General features: G+C 44.1%; 2 protein-coding genes across 2 annotated transcripts in view; both read right to left on the minus strand.

The window, feature by feature from the left end:
* Positions 1 to 1,128: 1,128 nt before the first annotated feature.
* Positions 1,129 to 7,416, minus strand: LOC139657158 (guanine nucleotide-binding protein G(I)/G(S)/G(O) subunit gamma-4). Its single transcript, XM_071534916.1, has 2 exons — positions 7,318 to 7,416; positions 1,129 to 1,257 (listed from the first exon to the last, which is right to left on the minus strand). The coding sequence occupies exons 1-2, from the start codon at positions 7,414 to 7,416 to the stop codon at positions 1,129 to 1,131; spliced, it is 228 nt and encodes a 75-aa protein (XP_071391017.1).
* A 2,530-nt stretch (positions 7,417 to 9,946) lies between these two features.
* Positions 9,947 to 22,839, minus strand: part of lyst (lysosomal trafficking regulator) — a 62,388-nt gene continuing 49,495 nt past the window's right edge. Inside the window, 23 exon segments of the mRNA XM_071534456.1 lie at positions 9,947 to 12,559; positions 12,720 to 12,791; positions 12,895 to 13,051; positions 13,153 to 13,250; positions 13,410 to 13,549; positions 14,150 to 14,248; positions 14,456 to 14,592; positions 14,692 to 14,881; positions 15,378 to 15,608; positions 15,721 to 15,938; positions 16,098 to 16,238; positions 16,861 to 17,017; positions 17,106 to 17,172; positions 17,750 to 17,994; positions 19,859 to 19,977; positions 19,980 to 20,010; positions 20,129 to 20,184; positions 20,407 to 20,468; positions 20,651 to 20,747; positions 20,883 to 21,028; positions 21,546 to 21,734; positions 21,870 to 21,946; positions 22,182 to 22,358. Coding sequence (XP_071390557.1) covers positions 12,421 to 12,559; positions 12,720 to 12,791; positions 12,895 to 13,051; positions 13,153 to 13,250; positions 13,410 to 13,549; positions 14,150 to 14,248; positions 14,456 to 14,592; positions 14,692 to 14,881; positions 15,378 to 15,608; positions 15,721 to 15,938; positions 16,098 to 16,238; positions 16,861 to 17,017; positions 17,106 to 17,172; positions 17,750 to 17,994; positions 19,859 to 19,977; positions 19,980 to 20,010; positions 20,129 to 20,184; positions 20,407 to 20,468; positions 20,651 to 20,747; positions 20,883 to 21,028; positions 21,546 to 21,734; positions 21,870 to 21,946; positions 22,182 to 22,358 — 3,045 coding nt within the window. The 3' untranslated portion in view covers positions 9,947 to 12,420.

Consider the following 22,839-nt stretch of genomic DNA (forward strand, 5'->3'; position numbering starts at 1 on the left):
ACAGAGGAGGCTGTCAGAAGGAGCAGAGAAACATGCAGGCCTCTGGTTTGGCATTATGGTCAAAGGCCTTGCCATTCACTCTAGGACAGGCAAAAAGAATCAGGCTCAGGAAACATGCCCAGAAAACAAACGAGGGTGTTAAGAAAAGAAAGAAAAAAAAAAACCCAGACAAATATCCAACGACTTTTAAAAAATATTCCAGTCTGCGGGATTAACTGATAGCATATCTGATTTGAAGTGGGTGAACTACATTAACAGTAAATCAAACAGAGTAGCAAAGGTAGAATGCATTAGAGCGGGCCTGGAGAGGAGGCAGCACATTCATAAATAATTTTGGACTGGAGGGTTGTTTGCACGCTGATAACCCTGAAGAATACTGTTGAAACATTAGCTCCGTACCTTTCAATAAATATATATTTATGTGCACCAGAGCTGGTGTGCAGCCAGCCTCTCTCTTGTTTTAGTGTTGTTTGCATACACTGAAATCATTTACAGAGTAATTATTCTGCGCTCTAATTTGAATCTGTTACTGCTAAAACGTGTGGGTTCATTTTTGATGAATTTGGAGGAAAATTAAAGTAGAAACCACTCGTATTAAGGGAGGTGTCAGATTTCCATGGTACTTACGGTAAGTGTTGCCAAGAATAGTCAAACCTGTACATTAAAAGTAATAAAAAAAGAACGTAAATTATGTTCACGATAAAAATCGATTGTGACAATAAAGATCAATACTATTTTGTTGGGATAAAGGGAAGGGGAATAAATGCTTAAAAAACTAGAAAAGACTGGGCAAATTTCTGTTTCCTGAGGCATGTAAGATCTAGCACAATAAAAGAAAAGAAAAAAAGAAAAAAACATCTCTCATCTCATTAAGCACTGAGCAAGGCTGTTCTCTAATAACAAAGCAATAACAAACCTATTTAACAAGACATGATACGCTCACTGGGTTGCCAGTTTTGTAGCTGACTCCCCCAAAACCCTCAGCCACCAGGACAGAGCTGACCAACAACAGAGTGTCCACCTGGCAAAACTCAACTCAACGCCTATGGCCAGTAGCTTCAGGTGTGGTGAAGACAGAGGAGCCAGGCAACGCCGTGCCTGAACCTGTACATCTCTACCGGCAGGTCATCAGAGGATGGTGCAGAAGAACTTCTTCTCCCGGAACGGGTTCTCGGAGGCGGGGACGGGCACGATGAGAGGGTCCTCGCGTATGTGGGCGTCGCAGTACGCCATCAGGTCTGCGGCTGCTTTGGATACCTGCAGTATTGAGACAAGGGAGGAAGACACCCAGAGGAGATCAGACTTTGTCATTAAGGCTGTAATATGCAGCTTTTTTGACGTTAAAATGACAATAAATAAATAGGATTTATCATACTGTCTCTGTGACCATGTGCGTTCGTGCCTAAATCGCCCTGTTTACCTGAAATTGGCTTTTTAATGATGTTTTTGAGGCGTAAAATATTTGCTGTGGGTGCTGGGTTGTGTCTGTCAGGCGCAGGGAAGTCAGAGCAACAACAACAACAACAACAATGGCGGAAAGAAGTAAGAAAGGAAGGAGCAGTGAAGCAGTGCGGCAGACAAGACGCGTCCAAAAACACAGGTGAACACCGGCACTGCTTTTTTCTTTTAAACTGCAAATTCACCGCATTCACTGTCTGCTTTCTCAGCGCCTGCGGTGGCGTTATTGATGCCGGTTACCTCAGCCTGAGCCGGGATGATGGGGCGGGAATTTGACCAGCTGAGGGGGAGGAGGGTGGGACGAACAATACACCTCGCTGACTCAAGGCGAAAAAGTTGCATATTCTAGTTTTTAAAGTCAAACACTGACTATAAATTTCACAGTATGGCCAGACTGTTTGTGCTGTAGGTTTCCACTCAGCGCTGGGCGGGAGGTTATGGGAGGCGAGGCCGCAAATGGAGAGTCGAGGAGCAGCTGCACCGGAGGAAAGACGAGGACTCAGGGATCCATGCAGAGGACGGGGCCATCTGATGTCCTGCCTGCCAGAGTCACCCACTTCTTTTCTCACAGGAGAATACAACTCCCATCGTGCTAGCTATGACTTCTACTCTTAAAGGTGCCGTACGAATGATTTTCACTGTCCCATAGCACAAAATGGCCATAAAATATGTGTAGGGGTTAGATAGTTGATCAATACCAATGACTCAAGGATTACTTCACCAGGTGCCGAAAACAGTGTATGGACTTTACAGTCCATACACTGTTAATAACATTACCCCCCCCCTCTTTAATAGACATTTCTGTTGGATCTTTGCTCTTCTTAGCTAGTTTGTTCTATTGTGAAAATGTGACTTTATTATTCATATTATTTACAGGCCACTGGAAGCTGTGGCAGATATACAGTGTGTCAATGTAGCTGTAATTCCTTGGTCACACATACCGTATTTCCTCAAACAGTGGCACAGTGCTTTTCAACACTGACAAGACTTCTGACTGCCAAAACCACTTCTGAACACCTGGGAGTGTAGTACATTTATTTCCCCAGACACAACAGAGAAGGGGAAATTAATACGGCATCTCAAGATCAACCTCAGGATACATGGATAAGTGCCACATCATCAGTGGCTACGTTTACATGCACACCAACACACTGATCTTAATCAGATTATGAGAATACTGTGAATAGGACGTGGGCAATGTAAACACCTATTCTAATCTAATTAGGGTACTTTGATTAAGGTCGTATTCGGAGCGCTGCGATATTAGTCGCATTATTGAGGGGCTGCTTGGACATGTGAGCGCCGTACAAAACAAGCCTGTTCATTGGAGGTTTCAGATGTAACACTTGCACAACATACCCTGAATGGTTAATTATTTTAGCTGCAATCTTCTTTTAAATCCATCCTTAAGACCTTGTGTGTCTAGATAAACTGAGGAAGTGAACAAAACAAATACAATGGGAGCAACAGACTGCGGTTAATGAAGGAGGTAAATGATTGGCGTTGCTTGTATCCTATGAGGCGGGAGGCAGATTGAGTTGCTAATCACAGTATGCAAGATTGGACAAAAACGGGAACATCAACAAAGCCTTCTTTTCCTTTGCACATAAACACCTTCATTATTCTGGTAATCAAAGTAAAGGCAATAATTAGATTATCATGTGCGTGTGAATGTGGCGTGTGTTTCTGAGGAGAGCGAGCTCCACAGGAGACGAGTGGTAGTGCATGGTGTGTCATTAGGCCCGGGCTGGCTGTAATTACACTGCAGCCCCATGATGGAAGGAGAGTCCTTCTAATTAGCACAGATCACATTCCTTTGGCTGATTGAGCAATTAATGAGAAGATGGTGATCCCTCAATCAGCAGCGCTGAGACTGCTGCTGTCGCTGGTACCGTCTCTCTCCCTCATCAGATCCCTTAATTAAATTTAAAGGATCACCAGACGTGGCCAAGTTTCTCTCCTCCCGTTTTCTCTTTGTACCTTCCTCTTCTTCTCTGCTTTAATTTACTGCCATGTTCTAGTTCAGTGGCTGCAACATTTTTCTGCTCGGGGCCCTCCAAGCCAGGGCTGCCCCAAGCCTTATGTGGGGCCTCAGAGAAATATTATATGGAGGCTAATGCATCTGGTGTGCCCAATGGTTAACAAAGCATTGCCAACCTATCGATCATACATCAGCTGAAATCTAACAATAACTAATAAATAAATACAGAAATAAATGTGAAATCACAGACCAAAAAAAATATTAGATGGCAATCAAACTGACATGTTGAATCCACTGAGATACTGTGTGATCTGAACCTGTCTCAGCTCATTTCTGATAACATTCTACAACTTCCTATAACTTTAGACGTTTTACCATTTCCCTTTCAGTTCCAATAGTCTATAGTTTAGTTTAGTCTGCATTGCACTCTAGTCTGACAGGTTATTGTTCATGCCCTCATTTCACATTCTAGCAACAAACAGCAACTGATGTTAATGTTAACATGTGACTACTAACAACTACTACCACTAGCTTCTACTAGATATGTTAGCTGGTGCCAAATTCAGATGTGTTTACAACAACACAGTGATAGCTAGCTAACCAGATACTATGGTTTGCTAACTAACAACCTGACATTATCAAAACACAAACTCAATCAGATGTAGGCTATCGATGGGGAAATGATAAGTTCTCAGACAAAAAGAGCACAGAAATTAACCATATCTATTCAATTAAGTTGAGATAGCCAGGTTGTACATTTAGAAACGCAACCAGCTGTTCTCAGCCGCTGTTGCTCAAGAGCTGAAAGGCCTCTATTGGTTGAATCACCATTGTGTTATAGCAATGAGGATAGAGTGTAGCAAAACGGGCATTTATTTATCTGAAAATGTCATGGATTATTACTATTAAGCTACTTGTTGTTTACCACTGTCACTGACTAAATTAACACAGAAATAAATGTTTATAAAGCAAATAAGGAAACACCTAGGAATATCATATTTGTAGGATACTATGCATATGCGGATTTGTAGTTTTTGCTGGTAACTTTGAGAGAGTCATCAGTGTAAGTTTTACTCATACATATTCATGTTTTTTTTGTTTTTTTCTTGTTTTTTTTATATAAGTGTTAAGTTTATGTTTGGTGTTTGCTATTTGTGTTGATTGTAATGTTTAATGTATGTTTTTAAATGTGGACCCCAGGAAGACTAGCTGTGCTGTAGGGCAAAACTAATGGGGATCCTAACAAATAAACAAATAAACTTGTTAAAAAAAAAACTATCAAAAATACAGCCTAAGTTTAATTTTGGATATGAACTTTTGTTTCAAGATTGATGTGGTTTGACCTAACCAAGATGTCAGGTGTACCTACATTAACAATATAGCCGGTCAGAGGCAGGGCGCTGTGTAAAGGACGGGGTGGCACTGCCTGTCGCTCCTGCCTGTTAAAAACGGCTCCTTGGTTCGCTCATGCAGGTTATGATCATCTGTCTCATCCGCGCAATAAAAGTCAATGAAAGCAAGATTAATAACACGCTTTCTCATATAAACACCTTGACTGGACAGGAGTAGGTCTAACCCCACTCCTTTATATAAAATGTCCCTTCAGTGAAAACTCACTACAGACTGACAAAATAAACTTAAAACAAACAATAAAAAGCATAAACCAAAATTCAAAAATGAAAACAGACATCTGGGAAGTCGCAGGTTAAATCACAGGTCTTTGTCATGCGGCCTCCAAACCCTGATTTGAAGTCGGCGATAATCACTTGTTTTTTTTAATCTACTCATGTCCAGCAGAGAGGAGGTTTTTCATGTAAGCAACCTTTGTTGTGCTGAGCAGGGATGATAGTGTATGGCAGGCGTCCAGGCCCGGCCATAATGCTGAGCGAACAGCTTCAGGGCTCTGGGGCAATCACTCCCTGAGCACATGAGCAGCATACCGAATGAGACCGTGACGCCGCCTTTGAGCTCCAACAAGAAGTCGTTCATGGAAACAGTCGAGAAGGGGGCCGCTCCTTCACACTCCCGAAAACATATTAAGTGAATACAAATAGGCTTATTGGGGTCAACATGTAGTGAGGTTAAAACAATGACTTTTAGAGATGGTTCTAGCTCATGTTTACTGAGGCAGGTCTTCGATTTGAGCCAATATTGACATCTACATTTACACTCAATGAGTAACCATTTTATGACGTTTTAAGGCATGGTAACTGGCCCCATTGAGCTCAACCATAAAAAGCATATTGCGCTCAAATACAACCCATTCTTAACCTTTATTTACCCAGGGGCTGTTTGCGGTGGACGCACTTTTTCAGCACCGTACCACTCCACTGCAGCAGCTGGAGGTTAAATGCCTTGCTCAAGGGCACTTGGGCAGTCATTTTGAAGGACAAGAGAAGCTACTTAACTTCCCTGCCCAGATTGTCTTGGGGTCTAGGTATTCAAATGTAAGACGAAAGGAATGCCGCATGAGAAAGTGCTAATCCAGGACAATCTGTGAGTCCCTTCTCGGAAAAGACGAAGGTTTTATGGTCTGAGAAATAAGATTATCCAAAAGGTTAGAAGACTAATGACACATGGGGGGGGTAGCAAAATGTCCCAACAGCCTAGCTCAACCATATTACACACCATTACTCTCTCCTCACTGTTACGGACAGGCGCGTGACCTTTCAGCCGCCCTCCCTGTCAAAGTCAACTCTCCAGCCTGTCAAGCCTCTGGGCCGGCCCCACCTATGATCTCACACATTTTAACACGTGCGTATGATTGATCCTCGGGTGTCCCAGCGGTGCACAGTAGATACACGTGGACAGTATGGGCCTGACAGTGAGGCGGCGGCGGCGTCTCCCTGATGCTCTGACTCAGGTGCTTTCAATGCCGACTGCGGGCTTCATGTGACGCCTGTCAGAAGATGCTGATCTCAACCGAGCTGAGTTGTTGTCTTGCAGTCTGTCGCCGGGCAAACTTTATTTTGAATTATGGCAGTTCATGCAGCATTTGCGGAGGATAGATAAAAGATGATGGGGATGGTTTATTGCTGCTGGTCCATCCAATACACAGGCTAATACATTCAGTACATAATGCACTGAGATGACAAAGAAAAAGTATATGATATAGGAAATAGCCATCAACGTAAAGCCCTAATACTGATTTTTTTTTTTTGGGGGGGGGGGTATACAGTAGATACACATAGGGCTGGGCGATATGGACAAAATCAAATATCACAATATTTTTGACCAAATACCTCAATATCGATATTGCGACAATATTGTAGGGATGACTATTGGTGCTTTCACAAAATATTTACACAATGAGATTTTTGATAAATAATCATCAGTAATGTGGATATAATGACTAAGTGGGTAAAGGCATATAATAGAACAGCTAGAACAGTCTGGTAAGTTCAGAAAATGACATCACTTTACTGTAATGCAGCCTTTAAAACCAGGAAAAGACAACACTTATGCCATATCACGATATTACGATATCCAAAATCTAAGACGATATCTAGTCTCATATCACGATATTGATATAATATCGATATATTGCCCAGCCCTAGATACACACAGTGAGGCATCCTGCCACAACTCAAATACAAATTCATTTTCCTCCAATTTAGACAGACAATGTAAATATAAAAATCCAATTACAGCTCACAAATACATTTAACATTGATGTTCAGCTGTCATAAACTGTCAGTTATGGTATCAAGAGTTCAGTCGATCAATTTGAGAGTGAAAAATGTGTTCAAATGTGGTCACAGTTTACTTGAGAGCAGACATCTGTCAGCAGTATAATCTGGGAGTACGACTGCACATACACACACACACACACACACACACACACACACACACGCACAGGTGCAATTAAAGTCAAGTACCTTTATCCTATCCATGCAGGCCTCCATCTTCAGCTGCTCCACAGCTTTCCTGGCTTGGGAGATGCTGGCTGTGCTGTTGTTGGCGATACCGTCCTTCATGATGCTCCTGTCATGTCCAGCAGAGGCACAAAGGGACACATCGAGTCAGTGGACGTTACATTGAATCCACAAAGCAGCAGCCCCCCCGGCCATGTCTCCACCCCCCTCAGAGGAGCCATTCTATGCCACAACCTTTTCTTTTTTTTTTCCTTTATAGGACCCGCTTTGTTCTGGAGGATCAGTTTCACAGCAGCCACCACTCCATTTTTATTAAGAATGATCTTTTGAAGCCATCAGCTGGTTAAAGGCTTGTCATCAAAGCTAGTACGCATGCTTGCTTTTTCCTCAACCTGCCAAGCTGACTAAGAATATTATTTACAGCAAAGGGCTGAGGAGGTGGTTACAGAGGGAGGGAGCGTTGTAAACACACACACATTCACACTGTGCGTCTTGTACAGTTGGAGCTCAAGTGCATTGCTCAAGGGCACCTCAACAGTATGAAGTGAGGGGTTCATGTGTCTCACTCGCTTCCAATGACCAGTTCTTCCTAGCCTTCCAATAAGGGATTCAAACCAGCAACCTACTGGTCACAAACTGGCTCCTCCTGTCATTAGGCTTCAGCAGCTGCAGACTGGAACCAGATCTATCAAACTCCTCACCACTTATTCTCCTTCTCAACTTTTCCCACATTGTGCATCAATATAACTGTACTGGAAATGTATCTCATCCGTTCCTTTGCGAGCCTGGCTGTAAATCCATCTATGCAAGGACTGAACCTCGCTCTGATTCAACCATTTCTCCCGTCAGAGCCTGTAGGCCCCTTGACCCCGCTCCTGAAATGTCCCATTTTGGACACTGTAGGAGAAAGAAATGATGTCGGTCCTTGAACAGAGAGATGGAGTACACGGTCCTATATGTATAGTGCGTGAAAATGACAGGTGGAGGAACTCCAATTAATGTCTGGATAAAAACAAACAGGATCTGTGCATCAATCAATCCCACTTCACGAGGCTTTGCTGGAGGAGCGCTCCTATAAGCCCAGCCCCGGTCTTTATTATAGGCCTATCTATGATCAATGATAAAACCTCATCACCTCGCATGTGCTAATGGCAAACGTAAACCATTTTACTGGGGTGGGATGCTCTGGCATCAATTTTCAATCACTGATATTGCATCGATTTGTTTATTTATTTCATTTACATCAGGATTAAGCGGTCTTTATGAAGCAGATGCTTTGCAAATGGGTGTATGGACAGTGGAAATGATATTTAGTTGGATTATTTTTTTCCAGGTCGCACCTCACAGAGGCTATAAAGCCAATTTATAGCGTTTTAATCACACCCTCGTAGTAAGCTATTAGGCCTTTTTCCATTTATGTTTCCCTTCGATTCATCCATACTGTAGGTTTACACGGCTGTTACCGAGCAATAATATTGTATATAACGTGTTACTCAAAATCTCACGATGCAAATTGTTATGTCAAATAGCCGAGACTTATTTCTAGGGATTACATTATAGATATACACCGTGCGAGCTGCGGCCCTTAATTGTCAGAGCAGAAAACAGCAAAGCACACATCATTACAACGCCACACAACAATGGTTTTGCATGGAAGAATAATTATGCAAAATCTCTCAGCCTTCGTTGCATTACTCGGCTATATGCAGATTAATGTAGTCTACCATCACCGACCTACCTGAAATGTGCCAATGGTTTTCCAATTTGGAGAATTCCGGGTTGACTCCACCCAACAGAAAAAAGGGGATCTGTCAAATATCAAAACGAGGGGAAGGATAAGAGGAAATCCCAGCTACGTTTCGGTCTCGAATGAGCCCAAGGCAATCCTGGCGTTTTAATTTCGTTTCAGCGGTTTGCTCAAAATGTGTCGTGCGGTTTACGCATATTCCGTGTAGGAAGATGAAATCCAAGCGGCCAGGTCTCGGCGAGCGGCACGGCTGGACTTGGAGAGATATTACGCATGCAGCAGGGGGGGAAACCTCAGTATGACGATGAAATATGGGCTATGGGGCAGGAACCACTCGACCAGGGGACCAGGAGCTGCTGCAGCGGTCCCTCCAGTTCCACAGCTGCCCCTCACGCGCTCTCAAACAGCTTATTAAGAGGAGCTGAAGGCTGCTGCTCTTCAATTTGCGTTATTGCTGCAGAACGCACCAGGGATCTGTAGGCATCCCCATTTCATTTTACATCAGCTTTGACATCACTGGGTCCCCCCGATAGTAACTGATAGGCCTCATCCATAACAACACCGTTCCCACCTTGCAATCAGATGAGGAACCTTAATACCACCTGACAAAATAACAACAATAATAAATAGTAAACATGTAAGACGTTTTTTTTCCTATCTGTGAAATAATGATCACAGGAGCGTTGCTTGGAATTCTGTGCCCCCGCACAATATGAGTCACTGGGGCCCCCCACCCCCAACACCAACACCAATGCATTTGATTTAATACAGTGATATAGTGCAATATCACCTGCCCCCCCCCCTCCCCTCCATACCTGTGGCAGGCCTGCAGTTAAGTGGAAAATGGAAACACAAAGCAAAACTGTCATGTAATGTCTCTTCAAATATTTATATATATATATTTATAATATACTGATCACTTGGTTTGTCCATACATACAAAATAAAAATAAAACATGGCCTTTCAGGACTTGACTCGATGCCAAACTGCAAAAACCAGCCCAGAAAGGTCTATTGAATGGGAAAAATCAACACACATTTAAGTAACATATAAGACAATGATCTTAAATTATGCATAGCTTAATTTATCAACAGAAAAATAGTATTTCCTTCTGTCAGAAAGCACAAAAACATATTTCACAAGCCCGTTTTCCTCCATGCATTCTCGCCATTTTCTCAAAACAACATTCATACAATCTCATATCTGCTAATGTTCAGGAGAAAAGGTTGTGGTACTCTGCATACAACAGTTGAGACATACAACTTCAAGAGGAAAAAGGTCCAGGAGGAAATGTATGTACACATGCAAGCATGAAACACAGTAAACATCCTTGGAGCGACCGAACAGTAACATCACGGCGTCTTGTACGAGCTCGTCGCTGTACGTAGCGTCAGTTCATGTGGGTTCAGAAGGATAAAGTCAAGACAATCAGACAAAAGGAATGACGTCGTGAAATGATAAGAAATATTCCCTTTCTCGTAAACACATTTAAGCCAAACACAAAGTGTGAAATGTAAGACATCATTTTCATTACAGTAGGCTTGCTGCAATGACCACAAAGGCAAAACAAACTTGTTCCACAGCTAGGATAAAACAGATGTAATTTCATACTGGTAATATGAAACATGATAAAATGACCTATTGCGTGTAGTCTATGCCCTATATTGCTTTCTGGTTTAGATTTATTAGTGGAATTAAATCATAGCTCAGTTCAACGTCGGTTGGTAACCAAGACTACAGATCATTGGTTCCTTAGATTAAATATTAGCTGATTGGCTGGTGGTCCAATCCCATAAAAAAAGTGCTTTGACTTCTTCCGTTTCACTTACAACAAACAGAAAATAATAGGGAAATCCAAAGTGCAGTAAGTTGAGTGGGAATGTAGAGAATGTTGTATAACTGTATGTATGCATGGGTGGGTTGAGATTGCTAGCAAAGTAAGGGCTGACCAATTCTGTACCGATTGATCAGTGATGCTATAGTGTAAAAGATGATGAATCCCCATCAGCAGGGGAGAAGCTCTCAGCTCAGCCTGACCCTCAAAATCTCCTCAGCGGCCGGACAGGATGCCCTTCACTACACCCACCTACTACAAACCTTTTGTAATGCTGTTCAGGTACTAAGCGTGTCATGTAGATGAGCAGGGGGTGGAGAGGCCGTTCAGCTGCTTCCTCTCTGCTTCTCCAGGGAATATCTATATGGGCTACAATGGAGTCTAATGCTGTTTTTGTTAATTGCTTTCTCAGTCTGCTAGCCTCAATTTCAATGATGAATTTTAGTGAGCTCTATGAAGTAGTGAAAGGTTCTAGTGCACATGAGAGGCGGACAATTTAAAACAGGTAAACACAAGAGAAGCAAACAGCGAAGGAGCAAGGAGGAGCCTCCACAGCTCTTAAATAAATAGATGAATGTCAACATTGCTCAAAGCAAAACAACAATCATAATCAAGGACAAGGTTCAAACAAGGCAGGCCTTGATAAAGTAGTATGATGACAATAATTCTCACATCCACATAGACGCAAACAAGGTCAGCATCATTCTAGCATGCAAAAGTAGGACAGAACAACAGGCAACACAAGGTGCGACGCATCCAAACAAAGCTAATGTTCCCCCCCATCCCTCCGCTAGGCTCATATACATAGTGATCCAGGGCTGTGAAACTAGTGTTCAGACTTGAGTGGAGCAGACGGCCCAGCAGAGCGGTGTCTCGCTCCCGCAGAGCAGGACATCTCCTGGGGACAGACATAAGGAAGGGCTCTCCTCCCAGCTATTGCAGCGTCAGCAGGGCGCGCTCTCAAAGCTCCAGCAGCAATCTGTCAGGCCGCACGCTGCAGGAGACGCGTATGCTGTGGAGGTGAAGGACAGGGTCTTCACACTTCGGGTCTGGCTTGGCCAGTCTATAGCAGCTTACCAGGGACAGCAAAGTCAACATCAGCAACGTCAGGCAAGGATCTTCGCAAGACAAGAAAACTCAAAAGCAAAAACGAAACAAACAAACAAAAAAGACCAATCAAACCAAACACGCTTCCAGAAATGCATTTTGTATAAAGTGTCTGTTGCAACCTCAGCCAAAGTCTTCATCCATCTTGCCCTCCCATTCCACTTCAGTATGTCTATAAATATATATACATATAATACTATTCTCATAATAATTTCTTTATGCTGGGAGTGGCTCTGATAGAGTTTGCTTGGATGGGGATGGCTTTAGATAGAGGTCAGGGCGGGGTCCAGGGGGGCTGAGGAGTCTGTCCGGGTCATGCTGACACGTCCTTCTCCCAGTAGGAGGGAGGGGGGGGGGTGGGACTCCTCTTGGAGAGGCTGGTGCGGAGAGAAAGCTGTAGAGTAGTAAAGGTACGCGGTCAGCCTGCAGCGTAACTGCTTAGGAAGGAGTAGAACATGGGCAGCTTCATGCGCTGCTGGTCCCGTCGACACCAGGCCATCACTGTGCCCTCGCTGTTGGCTGTGTAGAGGTGGTGGCCGTCACATGAGTACGTCAGGCTGAGGCAGACACACAGAGAGGGTTAACGTCACAGATATGGCCACCGACAAACTTAAAAACTGGTTGCTTTCACTTGTGCCACTTAGCATCCCCAACAGAATTAAACCGAACGGTGGCAAAGAATAGCATAGATGTGACACAGTTAAAATGGGATTATACCTGATGATAGGTTTGCTTGACTTGGGGAAGGTGATCTCTCTCACTGGTTTCAAATCCCAGGTACTCCACAGCCTGAACCATTTCAGAAATACAGATAATTAGTCTGAGGAATTCAATGTCTTGACAGGAGTAAAGGTGCAGGCATTTAAATCTAACGAAACGAGCCAGTGCTTACCTGACCACGCCGTTCTCGAGCCCCCCGGCGATGACGTTGACAGACACGCCCTCCGGCTGGTTGGAGAAGGCCACAGAGCAGATGATCTCCCTGCAGTGGACGTGGCCAATCAGATCACCATTCACCGTCCACAGACGCAGGTCGCTGCCTCCGCCCACTGGATGCAAGCAAGCAGAAACCATGACTCGCATCAAGGAGCAAGACAGAATGTATCACTCTGGAGGAATTATATAATGAACAACGAGAAGCAGCCCTCACCTGAGTCACAAACTGTTGCAATGTCACCTGTGGTCTCACTGGCGGAAACTGCTGTCACTGGGCTTTTGTGGCCCGTAAGGCTTTGTACATAACACAACCTGAGAGAAACACATGACAGTTCAGGGACCACAGATACTCCACAAGCATTCTGAGACACACACCTGGGATGTGATTTAAATGACTCTTGTCCTCTTTTTTTCCTGTTTTTTCTTTCATATTAATCCCTGATCACATCACTGACACTCATACACACTGACCTGTTGAGGTCCCAGAGGATACAGGTGCCATCTTTGCTGACACTGATGAGGATACTGTAGGGTTTGCAGACAAACAGGCTGGTGACTTCCCCTGTGTGTCCGTACAGGTGAACCTGAGACTCCACTTCCATCTCTGATGGCTAAAGACCAACAACACACGGACAATGTTATTAATTTTACCATTAATATAAATTTTACCATTATAGCTTACCATTTTATAGTCTATTGTTAGCTGAGACAGCCAGATATATAATATTCCAACATTTAAGTCAGTAGATAGTAGTTGGCTCCTGGTAGCAAGCAAAGATTTTCAATTAGGTATCCTGGTTTTAAGTAGGAGGGGCTACTTAACAAAAACTCCATTAAGGCAGGTTTACACAATGAGTAACACAAATTTCAGAAAAACACAAATAAAATTGACTTCTATCGAGACACCCTTCAGAGACAGAGACAGAGACAGAGGAAACCTGGGTGTCCACTGATGGGGACCGATGAAAGTCTGAAAACATCTGTGACGACTGAACTCCCAGACCCATAATCCCACCTGTAGGCTCGGTGTAAACGTGTTTCTAGGGCAACTGTGATATGACTAATGAAGCCGGCACAGAGACCCAGAGCGTTTGTGCATGGTGAGGTGGTCTAAGAGGAGGGGGGGGGTAATGGAAGGTGTGTGGGTGGGTGTTGATGTGGAGGCGGAATGTTGGAGGCGGTGGGAGGGGGACGTTGTCATGGAAACCCACCGTAGTGCTGGTGAAGCGGTTGCTGTAGGCGGTGATGACTCCACACTTGCTACCCGTGAATAGCTGGCAGCCATCAGGCACCCAGGCACAGCTGGTCACCTGGGAGAGAGAGGGAGACGCTCGGTCAGACACAAGGAGCGAGCAGCGTGAGAGTTGAGTAACACTGAAGGGAGACTAATTCCTTTCACCAGAGGGTGCTCTGGATTTTAATGAGCACTTCCACAAAGACAGAGTGCACTACATATACGCCTGATTACTGCACTGATCACCCTACTGAGGAACGGCAGGGGACAAACTTGTGTTTACCTGGTGAAGTTGCGAGCACTGGATGAAGTTGATGGGTGGCTCGCTCTGCTTGCTCTTCAGCCGCAACATGTTGTCTGCATAGCCCCAGCTCAAGATGGCTGACCACTGGATGTCTGTGCTGTGCATGCTCCGAACGCCTACAGAGGAGATAGAGCGAAATCGATGGTCTGAGTCTGCGGGTCACTGGACAATACGTATATCCAAGGTCAGCTGTGACTGACTGGTGGGTTTCTTACCCTGCTCCTTGCTGTAAATCATCATGAGGCAGAACTTGCGTGACAGCCCACAGATGGCTCGCGTTGGCAGAGCCAGCAGGGATCCGAACCTCTCCCCATGGGGCTGGCTGAAGCACACCACTGGGTCTGGAGCGCTGGGGGACCCTACGTATTCACCCCACTTCAGACCTTTGATCCATGGCAGGGGGCTCTGCGGAGGAGGAAGAGGAAGTTGTCAGTTGGGAGGCCGATCATTTCATGGGCATTGCATTAAGTTATGTCCACTGCACTGCACTGCACAGCAGGCTGTCAGAGGAGCAGCAGGTGAAGTTAGCCGAGAGGCAGAGAGGCTGGCTAAAAAGTCAAAGGTTGTTGGTTCATTCCCCAGCACAAATAGCACAGTGTATTCTAGCTGTCAGCTCATGACTACAGAGTGGCTATTATTATATCTATGCTGCCCATCAACGGTGTTCAAATCACCTTGAGCTAGGCAGCTATGGCAGCTCTAGGAACTCTGCTCTGACATGTCTGATGAAATGCATATGTGTGGGGGAAGTGACATGTTTGTGGGTGTGTATGCAGGTTATGCAAGAGGACAAATTCCTGCCATCTTATGTAAATTGGCCAACAAAGTAATCAAATTTTAACTACACATACTGTATATAAGCAAAAGAAACTAGTGTCCCCACCACCACAGTGTAGATTACCGGGTAGACTATTTCCTTGGCCTGTTCTCTGGTTTCCCTGAAGGCCAGTTGAACCAGGAGACCCATGGCGGCTGGCAGCTCCCCCTCCATCATCAGTCTGGGGCCGGCCCTGCTGATATGTGAGGCGCTGAACAGCTGCCTGGGTGTCTGTCCATATGTCTTGATCATGGTCTCCAGGGCGCGTCGCTGCACTGGGTCCTCGACAGCCGAAACATCCATGCCAAAGTAGGTCTGAGGAAGGGGATGTGAAAATCGACGTCAGTCACAAAGACAACTGCAAGCCAAGATATTCATGATTCCTATCATTTCTAGGAAACAAGCGATGAATTAAGCAGCCACTTACAGCTGGGTGGAAGACGTTGATGGCCTGGACGGCGGCCTTGCCTTTCTGCTTAAGACCGAACACCAGGTCAATCCACTGGCACAGCGTCTGGGAGACCTGGTCTGACTCCAACGCCTGCCGGTGGATCAGGATGAAGAGGCGCGGGTCGTTGCGGGCCCAGGGGGGCAGATTCACATGATTTACCCTCTCGCTGTTCTGACGCACCCCGAAATCAAAACCTGTGCAGACACATGGGACAAAGAGTTGTTTCAAATTGGTAAGATGCCATGAGAACTGCAGAGAGTACTCTGCATGTCTAAAACACTTAAGGCAAAGAATGACGACAAAGAGGAATGAAACAGAATGCAAATATACTGTTTAGCAGTTTAGTTTCCTACCTTCTCTGTTGACCAGGAATTCTGGGAGGTAGAAAAACTCTGGAATGAGCTCTTTGACATCAGTCATGGATTCGTAGGAGGACAGGCGCCATGTGGTGTTCATGGAGTGAAACGTCCGGTCCGGGATATCAAAGCTCTGGTCTGATTAAGGCCAAAGACAATCTAATTATAGATTCGTCTCACTGATTGAAAAGATCCCCTTTCATGACCTTAGAAACCACGCATGCTGCATACATTTACAATCACATAAAAGGTGGGACACTTCAGAGGATCAGAAGAGAGAGATGAAGGAAAAAAATAATTAACAAGAAAGGAGGAAAAAGAAAATGGGAGTGGAAGGGTGAGGGGCCGATCATAGAAAAAAAATAGTATAAAAAGAGAAATATCCTTTCATGGCTAATACATATGATGCAACACAGCCACGACAATGTGCTGCACGGTCAGATCTGAGATTAGGATGTTCCTGAATTTGGCACTCAGTGCTAAAAGCATCACACATTAAGGGTTCCAAGATGGAGCTGCCAACATAATGCAGACAGGTGGCACTCCTGCCGCTAAAAGCTTTTTGAAGATAAACGATAATTATCTGTTGGGTTGGCAGTCAATTAACATTGAAAGTAGTCGTGGAAACTATACAGATTGTGATACTTTGTGCAGCTGTAGACGGTGTGTACTCCTCCTCTAAAGTAGATTTTCGTCTTGGTCTGTGATTTTCTTGCTGGATTTTAGTGAAAGTTGGTGTAATTATGCCTGTGTGACTCACCCTGGTAGGCCAGGAACATCTTGGTGAAGGGAGGCATTCGGACGAGGAAGTGCAGCACAGTGCCACTGTTGGAGTAGTGCGAGCCGTAGTGGTAGGGCTGGACGGGGGGCATGGGGTCGTCCTCACGAATACCCTTCTTGTACTCCTCCTCCAGGTACTGCAGGACAAACACACACACACCAATCAGAGTAAATTACACTATCCAAAACTGGAGTAATACATGCAAAAGATACAACAGGTCTCACCTTGTAATTGTCGACGTAGCGATCCTCTTTTTCTTTTGACTGGACTGCGATGGGTTTGCTCAAGTTCCTGCATGACAACAAAATGGAAACAAAGCAGTAATGAACAGCAGTTCATAGTAGTGATAGATGACAGTGATTTCCCTATTGTAAATGATTTCCGAGTCACGAGTCTCAAATCCAGAGAGGTCTTCTGTATAGCATCCAGTTAATCAAAAAATAACATGTCAATTAACAATTAACATGTCATAAAATGTCAATTAACCATGTCTAACCTGATTTATCATGATAGTCTGCAACACTTATTAAGAATATTTTAAAGCAGTACACTTCAAACAACAAAACAAACAAACAAACAAAAAAACAACAACTGGGAAAAAAAGACAATTAGCTGAAATTTAACAAAGACAAATTTCTTAGCGCTTTGTCGACCTTTCAAAAAGCATTCAAAAGCTTTTTAGATCTGGGGCATAAATGAGAGGATGTACAAATTCTCTGTACAGTGCTCATGACTCATCTTAATGACATTATATAATCTAATTTTCTCATTCAGTTTCCTTTTCGTGCATAATACATTATATGACCCAACCTCAGATGTCTTTCATAACACACTCCCCTCTATAGCAGAGTTGCCATCCAGCACTGACCTATAGATGCTGGGCTCCTGCAGGTCCAGGGTCTCACTGGTGTAGTCTCGCAGGATAAAGGGGAACACTGGGTACTGCATGAGGTCATTGAAGGAGCGGCCAGCGTGCTTGTTGAGGTGCGTGAGGTACTCAAAGTTGGATATCTGTCCCGAGCCCCACAGCTGCGTGAGCGCGGTGATGTTGCCGTGCTCCAGCAGGTTGGGCAGGTCGGAGGTCAGGATGTTGTGGTAGACGTCATCGCGGAACTACACCAACACAACAACACAAGTGTCAGGACTGAAGCAAAATGTGGAAAGAGGCCTAACCCCAAAATGTCATTTAAATAATAGGGTTAGATCAACATATTGGCTTGCCAATATTGTTTTTTTTATTAAATATCAGATATCGGCCAATCGTGTCATGCACCTCTGATATAACAGAGGTTCCTGCCTGACCACAGCTACATAAAAAACCTTCAATGACATTTTTTCTTTGCACAGGAGTGAGTAAAGTTTATTCAACAGAAAAGATTTGCTTGTACTACAGTATGTGACAAGGATTAGGTTCCATATTAACAGGATGCAGCCTACATCAGGTATAAGCTTCATACGTGCAAGCCATGTGAAGAATGTGTTATTTATTATCTATAAACTATTATCTAGGGTTACTAGCAATTTTTATATACAGCTCCTACATTCATCTGATTCTAGACCCAGATCACTGAAAAGGCAATTAAACTCTCAAAGCAAATGGAGAAGTCAGTTGAGTTGTCTTTTTCATCCAAGCTGCACAATTTACTCTATTCATATATTTCTTATTCATTTGAGCATCAGTCAATGGTGGGGCCATTCAGCTTAAAAGCTTTATAATAACCTCCCTATAAGGCTATGTTTTCATATCCAAATAAAACTCTTGTGTGATCTGTAAGCCAATTCATATTTTTGCGATCATGAAATGAACAAGCTAAACAGGCAACTGCATCTCTTAATCACATTCATGAGCGTAATATGAACATTTGTTTCAGCGTTCGTTTCCTGAATTTAAACAACAACGTTAACATACGTCCTCACATAACACATGGGTGGTATTAATATAAACTCCATATCTTAAAGCAGTAAGGAGTTATAGTTGTTTTCATTTTTTCCTCAATATGCAGCGAGGAGCACCAAAATCTAATCACATCATCTACTCTATAGTGGGAAGCTTTGGTTCAAGTATGAAGTTTCTATCATGTATTGTTCTTGAGTTATGGTTACAAAAATGTGTCAAACAGACAGACAGACACATATCCTGACGACATAACGTCCCACATACCATGTGCCATGGTGGCGGGACATAAACAAGTTCTGGTTTCCTGTATTGGCAGATTTAGATTAACACGCCATTCTTAGGCAGAGAAATCGAAGGACCTGAGCACAGATGACAGCCGAACAGATAATCCACCCCACTTCACATTCATACAGTTACACAAATTTACACCTGGGAGCAGCCCACTACAACCACAGTTTTCTATATTTGGCTACTGGAGCATTCTACAGCTAAATGCCTTGCTAAAAGGCGGACACTTGCTGCATTCACGTGATATTGGAAGAAGCGAAACAACAGGATGACATCTCGTTGCTATAATTTGGAAGCGTTCACATTGTGTAACTCGGAATACCCACATCCAAAATAATTTTTATTTATGAATTTAAAATCAGCCATGCTTGTGATGAAAGGCTATAAAATAAACTTGACTTGACATAAACAAACTGCAGCAGGCATGACCTGCTTGTATTAGATTTGATTGTATTATGGTGAATATAGCTGACAATTTTGATTTTTATTATCTTGGACTGCTGACATCGGTGGATTCGCCGCAGTGTTTGCCACCTGTGTTGACGCACTACTGCAATTTGTGATGCCAAGTGGGAGATATTGGAGGCAACAAAAACAATCCCACATATCCTACTTGTAATTACCACTGGTAGGTTGGTGAACGGTTTTCCCCAGTTGGTAGCTCGTATTTACGATAAATCCGACATGACATGAACGCGGCATTAGTCATGCATTTTCCCCGCCCAGATTTTCCCACATGTGCCGGTAACCTTACAGCCTCTCTCACTTTAAAGCCATTTGGCTTGTTTATACCTTGGTGGTGTCAAAGGCCAGCAGCAGGGTTCTGCCGTTAGTGAGGAAAATCTCCACAGCGTTGTCTCTCAGCTGCCACCAGCGCTTATGGACCTCCTTAATCTCCTCATATGTCCAGAGAAAGAAGCTGCCTCAGTCTCCCCATGCAGGCTCTGTCCAAACCACATAAACAGATCCGGCATTGAGTAGCCAGGCGGACTCACTTAATGCAGTGTCATCCCTCTGCCAGTGCTGTGCGGGGAATAAGCCAAGGCAGCCTCCCGGATTTACCTGGTTGTCATGAGCATCAGCAGCGTTGTCCTCCACAAAGTACATCCCAGACTTTCCTGTGACACAGCATAGGGTGAGTGAGATTTAGTGTACTTCGTAAGCGCAAGACAAACAACAGCATCCCTCAGTGAATAACTAACAAACACTTGTGTATGAGAGGGAGGGCAATATTCTCTAGTGCCTAGGAGAGCGCATTATTCTTTCTGCCTTGTGACCGGCTGCTTTTGTAGAGTGTATATTATGCATGGAGCAGCCGTGGGCAAGGGTCAGTGTCTTACCCAGAAGCAGCTCCCCTGCTGTCTCTCTGGAGGGGGCGACACTGATGCATCGTCTGGTGAACCTGAGGACAAAAAGACATACAAGAAATAAGAAGAAATACACCATCTGACGCACAGACACTTCTCAGTGTAACAAAAGTGATTCGACAAGCGCATTCTTCACATCATCCTGGTTTCCTGAGAGGGTTATGTTGTTTACTAAAGGCTTACAGGCGGGCGGAGACGGAGCGGTAGGACATTATACCTGATGGGCTCGCTAGTGGCCTTGTCTTTCACCGTGGAGGAGAAGGAGGAGTGAGTCTTATCCTCAAACAGGAAGGACAGCGGCGGCTTCACGTTGTCTAAACAGTCGCAGAGGACAGATTAAGAACACCGAGCCAGACAGCAGCAGACAGACGCAGACAGACAGTCGGAGCACCAGACAGCATGTCAATGAAATTTTACCATATTGCTAGAAGCCTAACAGGTTTATTCACCTTCTGCCTTGCGTCTGTCCTTGAGCAGGTATTTGTTGGGGATGGTGAGGTAGCATCTCTGTAGCCGCCGCCGTTCCCGGTTGGGACCCTCGGTGGGGTCCAGCTGCCAGGACGTCGGGTAGGATGTCTGGTCGTACCACACGGCACTGAAACAGACCATAACAGCACACTCAAACATGACGCCCACTCACATCTATTCAATACAAACAAAATCTCACTGCACATTCCAATATTGACTTCTGCTTGATCTGAGTGAGTTCGAAATTGGAAGAGGATGCAATTTTTTCCTCATATGGAAATGTGTTTCAGACAGCTTTCTTCATAAGGCATTCTGCTGCTGCAAATGAATCTGCCTGTCTGAAAAAATCTTTTATTTTACTCAAACTCAAACAAATTTACTCAAATCCTTAGCATTAGCATCTGATCATCTCTACAGTTGTTTTTATAAGCACACAAAAACAAATGTCCCCATGTATTGTAATTCAGATTGCAATCACTAATAACAATCACAACTACAATATTCTTCTTCTTTTCATTGTTAATGATAATAATAACGAGAAAAAGAGGGATCACCACCGCAATAATGATAATAATAATAATCCCATTATGATTTTTTGTGCCAATCTTGTGTAGCCCTTGTGAGAGACAGCTTTCCATGCTCACCGGTCATGTGTGAGTTGTTGCACCAGCTCCTGCCAGTGGCGGCTGGCACTCAGGTCGATCTTGTACAGGCCTCTGATGTGCTGGATGACTTTCTTCCTCTCCATGCCTTGCCGCAGAGACACATTCTGAGTGATATCCGCTGCAATCTTGGAAATGTCCTTCGACTTTCCATCCAGCCTCTGGATAAGACTGCAGAGGAATAAGACAGAAATGGAGCGGATAAAACCGAGGATCAAAGACTTGTTTCCTACATAGATTTCCTTGGTGTCTTCACTGAAGCGCAAACCATAAAACACTGACTAAAAAAAAAAAGTTCCTACTCACCCCCTCTGACTGTTGGACATTTTCTTTTCCCACGCCACTTTGCTTGTTTTCTCTTCTGCCTCATATTTGAATTTTTCCTGGATGAATAAAATCAGAAGTAAATTAGTTTCTTATGATGGATTAAATGTATTTTCTGGCTAAGTACACAAGCTGAAAGGATGTACTTAGAGCTGCACTATTTCTGGAAGGCCTCAAGATTTTTCACCTGCACAAATGTTGATCTTTCATGGTGTTGGACTGGTGTGGAACATATCCAGGCAAACATGATTTGTATAAAAAGTAGTTTGCTTAGAAATAGTTACAGGGTTTTACCTCTTTTATAGCCTTCAGCAAGTCTGGTTTGTGTGGTGCGTTGGGGGGGATGCAGCGATGGCCGCAAAGCTTGAGCGAGGTCATGAATACACCCACAGCGGTCTGCTCCTCTTTGGTGAGGCTGTCCTTGTGGTCATGGAGCATTTCATATAGGTACAGCGACAACTTTGGTCCATGCTGAGGGAAAGAAGAAGAAGAAAAGAAAACAATGATCAATATTTAATTTGTGTTTGCGCCGAGCCACGCACAGTGATGGACAGGAAACAAGCCCCATCCAGCTGGTCGACCTTCAGTAAAGCCCAAGAGGAGCACACAGAGTGAAAGCTGACTCCCATGGCAATGCGAGGGGGGCGGATGAAGAGCATGAAGACATCTATCCCAGATATTTCAGAGTCAAGGCCTGACAGCTGTCTGAGAACTCCTCTGTACGAGTGAAAAACTAATGGACATCCGCTCACACTTGTCTCCCCTGCTCCTAGTGAAAAGGCAAAGATTTCTTCTTTTGATGGGTAAAAAGTATTTTGACTCAAGTGCACTGCATATGTCAGGGAAATAATATAAATTCTCAAAACAAAAAACATGATCTGAAATCCCAATTATATTTCTTTTCTGTTTGGCAGTTGGCTCGGACTGTTAGTACTATGGAAGGATAAGACGA

Source organism: Centroberyx affinis, unplaced genomic scaffold (genome assembly GCF_046629955.1).
Source record: "Centroberyx affinis isolate AG114_WGS23_722 - 3 ecotype Tasmania unplaced genomic scaffold, CSIRO-AGI_Caff_v1 ptg000171l_1, whole genome shotgun sequence".
In the NCBI taxonomy this organism is placed as follows: Eukaryota; Metazoa; Chordata; class Actinopteri; order Beryciformes; family Berycidae; genus Centroberyx; species Centroberyx affinis.

Bases quoted from the DNA above. Each gene is read 5' to 3' on its own strand.
- LOC139657158 (XM_071534916.1), bottom strand. From the start codon at position 7,416: ATGAAGGACGGTATCGCCAACAACAGCACAGCCAGCATCTCCCAAGCC. The intron at 1,258-7,317 runs GTACTTGACTTT...TCAATACTGCAG, and splicing joins CCTGCATGGATAGGATAAAG to GTATCCAAAGCAGCCGCAGA.